The sequence below is a fragment of the Eschrichtius robustus genome, chromosome 2, assembly GCF_028021215.1.
Source record: "Eschrichtius robustus isolate mEscRob2 chromosome 2, mEscRob2.pri, whole genome shotgun sequence".
NCBI classification, from domain to species: Eukaryota; Metazoa; Chordata; class Mammalia; order Artiodactyla; family Eschrichtiidae; genus Eschrichtius; species Eschrichtius robustus.
The window spans coordinates 106,469,719-106,478,358 of NC_090825.1; the positions used below are offsets into that span (position 1 = coordinate 106,469,719).

General features: G+C 33.6%; 1 protein-coding gene across 1 annotated transcript in view; it reads left to right on the forward strand.

The window, feature by feature from the left end:
- The window catches only part of SLC12A2 (solute carrier family 12 member 2), a 109,461-nt gene extending 101,850 nt beyond the window's left edge, over positions 1–7,611 (forward strand). Inside the window, exons 25-27 of the mRNA XM_068535801.1 lie at positions 372–507; positions 3,368–3,435; positions 4,709–7,611. Of these exons, the coding sequence (XP_068391902.1) occupies positions 372–507; positions 3,368–3,435; positions 4,709–4,844 (340 nt within the window). The 3' untranslated portion in view covers positions 4,845–7,611. The remainder of the gene's footprint in view (positions 1–371; positions 508–3,367; positions 3,436–4,708) is intronic.
- Positions 7,612–8,640: the final 1,029 nt, after the last annotated feature.

Consider the following 8,640-nt stretch of genomic DNA (forward strand, 5'->3'; position numbering starts at 1 on the left):
AACACAATTAGACTTATTATTTAACAGGATCATTTTGGCTTATGTGATGAAATTTATTTAGGTTGGCGGGCTGGGGTATAGGAGCAGGGGCAGATACAAGGAAACCTGCATTAGCAGTTAAAATTGCAGTTCTTTTATTATGAACATGGTTCTAAATTTCTAATCAGTTAGAGAAACTATTATTGCTATTTTCAAAATAAATTGCCAGAGTGATTGTTATAGTCAGAGTATGGAAGGGAGCACAATAGTTGGAAAACACTAACTTCTGAAGTTATAACTATACTAACTTTTCAAGTTATAATTTAGTGTTTAAGATCTTACTGTTAAGTAATTCAGCATAAGGTTAATTATCTGTATTCTGTTTTTCTAAGTATTGTAGCTTTTGATGAAATGATTGAGCCATACAGACTTCATGAAGATGATAAAGAACAAGATATTGCAGATAAAATGAAAGAAGATGAACCATGGCAAATAACAGATAATGAGCTTGAACTTTATAAGACCAAGGTATTCTTTCTCTCCTGCTTCCTTTTCATTAATCTTCCATGTGATTTTTAAAAAAAAATACTTAAGACATATGTATCAAGAACTGCAGTTGGACATTAAAAGGATCATACACCATGATCAAGTGGGGTTTATGCCAGGAATGCAAGGATTCTTCAGTATACACAAATCAATCAATGTGATACACCATATTAACAAATTGAAGGAGAAAAACCATATGATCATCTCAATAGACGCAGAAAAAGTTTTTGACAAAATTCAACACCCATTTATGATAAAAACCCTCCAGAAAGTAGGCATAGAGGGAACTTTCCTCAACATAATAAAGGCCATATATGACAAACCCACAGCCAACATCGTCCTCAATGGTGAAAAATTGAAACCATTTCCACTAAGATCAGGAACAAGACAAGGTTGCCCACTCTGACCACTATTATTCAACATAGTTTTGGAAGTTTTAGCCATAGCAATCAGAGAAAAAAAAGGAATAATAGGAATCCAAATTGGAAAAGAAGAAGTAAAGCTGTCACTGTTTGCAGATGACATGATACTATACATAGAGAATCCTAAAGATGCTACCAGAAAACTACAAGAGCTAATCAATGAATTTGGTAAAGTAGCAGAATACAAAATTAATGCACAGAAATCTCTAGCATTCCTATACACTAATGATGAAAAATCTGAAAGTGAAATTAAGGAAACACTCCCATTTACCATTGCAACAAAAAGAGTAAAATACCTAGGAATAAACCTACCTAAGGAGACAAAAGACTTGTATGCAGAAAATTATAAGACCCTGATGAAAGTAATTAAAGATGATACAAATAGATGGAGAGATATACCATGTTCTTGGATTGGAAGAATCAACATTGTGAAAATGACTCTACTACCCAAAGCAATCTACAGATTCAAGGCAATCCCTATCAAACTACCACTGGCATTTTTCACAGAACTAGAACAAAAAATTTCACAATTTGTATGGAAACACAAAAGACCCCGAATAGCCAAAGCAATCTTGCGAAAGAAAAACGGAGCTGGAGGAATCAGGGTCCCTGGCTTCAGACTATACTACAAACCTACAGTAATCAAGGCAGTATGGTACTGGCACAAAAACAGAAATATAGATGAATGGAACAGGATAGAAAGCCCCGAGATAAACCCACGCACATATGGTCGCCTTACCTTTGATAAAGGAGGCAGGAATATACAATGGAGAAAAGACAGCCTCTTCAGTAAGTGGTGCTGGGAAAACTGGACAGCTACAGGTAAAAGTATGAAATTAGAACACTCCCTAACACCATACACAAAAATAAACTCAAAATGGACTAAAGACCTAAATGTAAGGCCAGACACTATCAAACTCTTAGAGGAAAACATAGGCAGAACACTCTTTGACATAAATCTCAGCAAGATCCTTTTGACCCACCTCCTAGAGAAATGGAAATAAAAACAAAAATAAACAAATGGGACCTAATGAAACTTAAAAGCTTTTGCACAGCAAAGGAAACCATAAACAAGACAAAAAGACAACCCTCAGAATGGGAGAAAATATTTGCAAATGAAGCAACTGACAAAGGATTAATCTCCAAAATTTACAAGCAGCTCATGCAGCTCAATATCAAAAAAACAAACAACCCAATCCAAAAATGGGCAGAAGACCTAAATAGACATTTCTCCGAAGAAGATATACAGATTGCCAACAAACACGTGAAAGGATGCTCAACATCATTAATGATTAGAGAAATGCAAATCAAAACTACAATGAGATATCATCTCACACCGGTCAGAATGGCCATCATCAAAAAAATCTACAAACAATAAATACTGGAGAGGGTGTGGAGAAAAGGGAATCCTCCTGCACTGTTGGTGGGGATGTAAATTGATACAGCCACTATGCAGAACAGTATGGAGGTTCCTTAAAAAACTAAAAATAGAACTACCATACGTCCCAGCAATCCCACTACTGGGCATATACCCTGAGAAAACCAAAGTTCAGAAAGAGTCAAGTACCACAGTGTTCATTGCAGCTCTATTTACAATAGCCAGGACGTGGAAGCAACCTAAGTGTCCATCGACAGATGAATGGATAAAGAAGATGTGGCACATATATACAATGGAATATTACTCAGCCATAAAAAGAAACGAAACTGAGTTATTTGTAGTGAGGTGGATGGACCTAGAGTCTGTCATACAGAGTGAAGTAACTCAGAAAGAGAAAAACAAATACCGTATGCTAACACATATATATGGAATCTAAGAAAAAAAAAGTTCATGAAGAACCTAGTGGCAAGACGGAAATAAAGACACAGACCTACTAGGGAACAGACTTGAGGATATGGGGAGGGGGGAAGGGTAAGCTGTGACAAAGTGAGAGAGTGGCATGGACATATATACACTACCAAACGTGAAATAGATAGCTAGTGGGAAGCAGCCGCATAGCACAGGGAGATCAGCTCGGTGCTCTGTGACCACCTAGCAGGGTGGGATAGGGAGGGTGGGAGGGAGGGAGACACAAGAGGGAAGAGATATGGGAACATATGTATATGTATAACTGATTCACTTTGTTATAAAGCAGAAACTAACACACCATTGTAAAGCAATTATACTCCAATAAAGATGTTAAAAATAAAAAAGAACTGTGTTTGGTTATGAGAGGAACCAGTGGTGTAAACTAAATCTACTTTAAGTTGTAATTATATTTGGATAGTGCAAAGCATTAATTTTTTTTAAAATTCGGGACAAGATATTTTTATTATACCAAAATTGATTTTGGTTTCTTTTTGTCTACTTAATAGCTTTATGAACCAGGGTAAATTCCAGTTTTCAAAAGGTCTAGTAATGACTTTGTTCTGTTTCATTTCAGACATACCGGCAGATCAGGTTAAATGAATTATTAAAGGAACATTCAAACACAGCTAATATCATTGTCATGTAAGTAATACCTATACTAAGATTTTCTTGGGTATTCATTTTATGATAATTCAATTAGGATTCATTTCTATTACCAAGTATATATCTATATAACATCCATAATGACTTTGTGGTTATGAGGAAAAAAACTTATTAAATACACTTTGCTTTAAGCATATGAAGAAATCATTTAAGATAGGAGGAAAGAAAAACAAAAATATTAACCTTAAGCTTGCATGAATCTAAGTACTTCTTTATCATAATAGTTTATTCTGTGATTTTTTCCTTTATCCTTTTTCCCACTTTTAAAAAATCCCTTAGCTTTGGAAACACTGCAGCATAGCCATCAACATTTGTGGGGTACGAGGGCTGCAAGTTAAAACGTCGATCCCAGGCAGCTTCTTCATAGAAATAACTCCATCAAGTTATGTGGAGGATTAAATTTAAAAAGTAGTTCCTATCTCAATTCCCAGCAAGTTCCCACACACAAAATTTACATCTAGACGCATTGTCTTCACATTGAATATCGATGCTTATGCTTACTCTGGCTTTTCCTCCACTAAACCAGGTTAGCTAGATCTTTCTTGAAGCCAAATTGTCTCAGTCCTGGAGCCTGGGCCCTTATATAGGTAAAGAAGGCTCAGATCTCTGAAACATGCCAAATGATGAAATAAAGTAATGCCAAAGGATTGTTATTTTGATTAACAACAAATATTTAATACACCAGAAAATTTCAGATTTTGCTGATGATAATTAAGTATCTGTAATGGAAGTCACTAAAACATAGAAATCTAGAGAGAGACACTCTGTGGAGCAACTGGACATACTATCACTATCTACAAATGGAAATGAGAGTCCAGAGAGAGACAAAAGAAATTGAACATTAATATGTAGAATTAATTATGTTTGAATTTCATTTGTCCATGTATAGTTACCACTATCGAAATTCAGATAGAAACGTCCCTTTCTCCTAAAAAAAAAAAAGAATTCTAAGGGGAAATTTGAGGTTTAATGTTAGATACCAAATGTGTTATTAGGGTTTATAGAAATATTTATTTGCTATTCTTAAGAAATTTCTGAGAAATATTTTGTTCAAACTTGAAAAAATGAGAGTAATTATATATGAGTATAGTAGTTGCTATACTATATGCAGAATTTCCCTGCACTCAAAAATATTCTGTAACTATAGTAATTTTTAGTTACTATTACTGTGACTTAATTTATAATTCTTACTACATTTTATTCTTCTCAACCTAAAGGCATTGTCTCATTTCCTTTCTTTTTTTGATACCAGGAGTCTCCCAGTTGCACGAAAAGGTGCTGTGTCTAGTGCTCTCTACATGGCATGGTTAGAAGCTCTATCCAAGGACCTACCACCAATTCTCCTAGTCCGTGGGAATCATCAGAGTGTCCTTACCTTCTATTCTTAAATGTTCTGTCTGCACAGTGGACAGCCCTCCAGACGGTACTTCAGTGCCTAGTGAAGTAACTGCTATCACTGAAATCTTCAATGACACGTTAACATCACAGTGGCAAACTGACTTATTTTCACTATTTCATTAATTTGAAAGCACACAGAGAAGTTGCTCCATTGCTGTGTGTATGGAGACTTCCGTTTTAGTCAATTCCGTATCTCTATCTTAGTGAATGATGACTCCTTGTTGTCGGACTGAAGCTTGTGAGAGTTAAGTTTTCCTTTGCTACTTGAATAGCAATAAAAGTGTGTTATTTTTTGATTGATGAAAGGAGTACAAAAAGCCTTTAGCCTTGAGGTGCCTTCTGAAATTAACCAAATTTCATCACTATATCCTCTTTTATAAATCTGTAGAATGTCAAACTTTGCCTTCAGCTATTTTTATTTCTAGTCTCTTTCACCTTAAAATAAAATGGACACTGCTTTTCTTTTTCCATTGACCAATTAGCGTTGAGTACTTGTATGTTTTCTGTTACTTTTGTAAAGGTGTCTGTCAGATATTAAAGGGGAGAATTAGGGCGAGTTAATGAAAATGCAGGAAAAAAAATGGGAACCAAAAAGTGACCCCAAGTTTAGGTTTGCATGAATATGTATAAATGTAGATCTAGGAGAAAAAAGGCCAAATAGACTTTTTTTTTTTTCAAACCTCTAATTGGCTGTTATTTATATCTTATTTGATTATTATTTCTTGAAACCTTAGGGAAGGTTGAAGATTTATCCAGTACTTCTATATATCATGCTGAAAAATCACATATTGTCATTCTTTAGACAAAAATCTTTAAGATCGTTTGTATTTATTAGAAGAAAGATCTGTCCTAATTTAGAGTTCTCCTCAAATCTGAGGGACTTTTATGAAATGCTAGAAGACTTTTCTGGAGGAAAATTAGACAAAGTATTGTTGTTTAATAGAATATTTCAATAAACACATGGAATATCACTGTATCATCCTTTTTATAAATAATTAAAATATTTAGTGTTTCATTGAATGGTTAAATGGACCACTGGTTTCTTAGTGAAATGTTTTTAGGCTTAATTCATTCAATTGTCAAGTTCATAGTCTTAATTAATATACTCAGGTTTGAACAGATTATTCTGAACATTTAAATTTAATCCATTCTTAATACTTTAAAACTTTTGTGTTAAGAAAAACTGCCAGTTTGTGCTTTTGAAATGTCTGTTTTGACACCATAGTCTACTAGTACCGTTTTGACAGTGCATTATGTACTGTTACTAAAAGCTTTATATGCAATTATTAATGTGAAGTTTTTCATTTTTTATTCAAGGAAGGATTTCCTAGAAACATTTCAAGGGATAATGTATCTACATATCTGTATGTGTGTGTGTATATGTATATGCATACACAGATGCATATGTGTATTTATAATGACGTTGCTGGTTTTTTGCATTTTAAAGTGATCAAGATTCATCAGATTAAATTTTTTTGTTTCAGTAAACATGAGTTCACAGATTGAAAGACAGGTTTCATGGAGAACAAAGGTGATCATTTGAAGGGCATATAACTTCACACAGTTATCATTCAGTTAGAAAATGGAGAACATTTCATCTAAAGTACTGTTCAGTGTGTTCATTGGTATAAGTTTCACTGGTGAAGAGTTTATGTAGGTTTTCATGAATCTTGATAGAAATCTATAAAATTACTACTGTTGTTCAGTAGTGCAATATTTTTGCTGCATGAGTATGAACTAAGTTAACACCATAAAGGAGATCTGATAATAATTTTAAATTCAGAATGTTAAGAGAATGAGGTAATTGTTTTTCTAACAGTTTTTTCCAATGTTATAACTCATAGCATTGTACCATTTATTGGAGGTTTTGTAGTGTTTGGAGGGAAAGACAGTAGAAATGTCATATTATTCAGTAAACAATATCATGTTTGAACTTTTAAAATGGTTAATAGGGCATAACTGAGTGCTGCTATCTTGAAATGTGCACAGGTACACATTTTTTTTTTTTTTTTCTCATTCAGGAAAACATCGTTGTGATCTGTACTGCAGGAACCAAATGTCATGCATCATACATATGTGTATAAAGTACATAAAATATATCTAAATATGCATAATGGGGGAGGGTAATATTGTCTGTGAAATAATGTTAAGAAGCTTTTCACTTTAAAAAAAATACATTACTTTCACTTAACACTAGATACCAGGTCAAAATTTTCAAGGTTGTTGTAGTGCTCTAATAAATTTCAGCAATTAATTCTTAGAGATGCTAGCTAGTGTTGAAGCTATTCTACTCTATTTTATTTATGCTGAATTTGATTATTTTAATGCCAAAAATTTTTAAGTTCTAATCATTGGTGATAACTTGGAAATACATAATTATGTAATGGCATATGACAGGTCATTATTTCTATAGGTAAAAATTCAGTGGGTTTAGAGAATGGTGGTGTTAAGGTGATTATTAACAGTTAATTAAATCAAATATTTATTTGTTACATTATTTCATTTGTATTTTAGGTTTCCTTTTACATTCTTTTTTTATGCTTTCTGACATTACATATTTTTAAAGACTATGGAAAAATAATTTAAAGATTTGAGCTCTGGTGGATGTTTATCTACTAAGTTTGAAAATGTAATATTTTGATAATACTGTACTATAACTGTCACACAAATGGTTTTCTAATGTTTTACTGTTGAGTATTGCAGTTGCTGCTTTGTACAGAGGTTACTGCAATAAAGGAAGTGGATTCATTAAAACAATTTAATGTCTACTCTTATATTTTATCTGTTTTATAAATCTATGTCAACTTTGTGATTTAACCACATTTATACAGTTTACTTCATGGACGTCTGAGCTTTTTAAATGGCTTTTACTTTAATATTCATGCCTTGGAAAAGTTGTTTGAAATTTTTCACTATCCTTAAGCCTTTGGAATAATCACTAGTTATATTGACAGTGAGATTGAGCCATATCAGATGCAGTTCATTTTGATATTTTGGAAATGATTTAACTTTTCTAATTCTGCTTTATTTGTCTTTTGGTTAAATCACATGGTTATGAATGAGGAAACTAGAAGATTAAAATGGATTCATAGCCCCTGAGTATAATCTGATTCTTTTCTTCCTAAGATTTTTGGCAAAGCTAATTTACAGTTTTACAAAGCATTTTCACTTTATCATTTGAACATTACAGTAGGTGTGTTATATGTTCAGGATGGCTATTTCTCTCTCTTCTACTATTTAGCTTGGAGCATTGTAGCGAGTTTCCCAAGGTCATGTGAACGAAGGATGTTGGCCTAGAGCACAGATCTTTCATCTTCAGGGATGTCACCGTTATATATTCACTGCTGCCTGATCCATAACTTAATGGCTGGGATAGATTGGTCATCTCCAAACTACTCATACTTATCTGCCCAGCAAGTGTGTGCTCAGGTAATACAAATTACAGTTACAAGTATAGATTGGCCACAGGCTACCTAATAGATCTGAAACAAATGTAAGTGTCCATTGTATGATCTTTGCTTTTTGCTTATTCTCCAATAAGCTGCTGTTCAGGCCAGTTTGCTCACTTCTTTGTGTGTGGGGGGGGGGTGTTTAAGAGAGAATTCAAAGGCAGCTATGAACGTGGCATTTACCATCAGAGCATCCAGTGGTTTTCAAAACAGGAGTGTAATTACATATTTGAGCCAGCAGGGTTTTTTTGTTCTTTCACTGGGAATAAAATACTTTGATACATTTCTGTCTTTGTTTATGTATCAACAGGATGTCTGTAGGATCAGAGGAAATAGA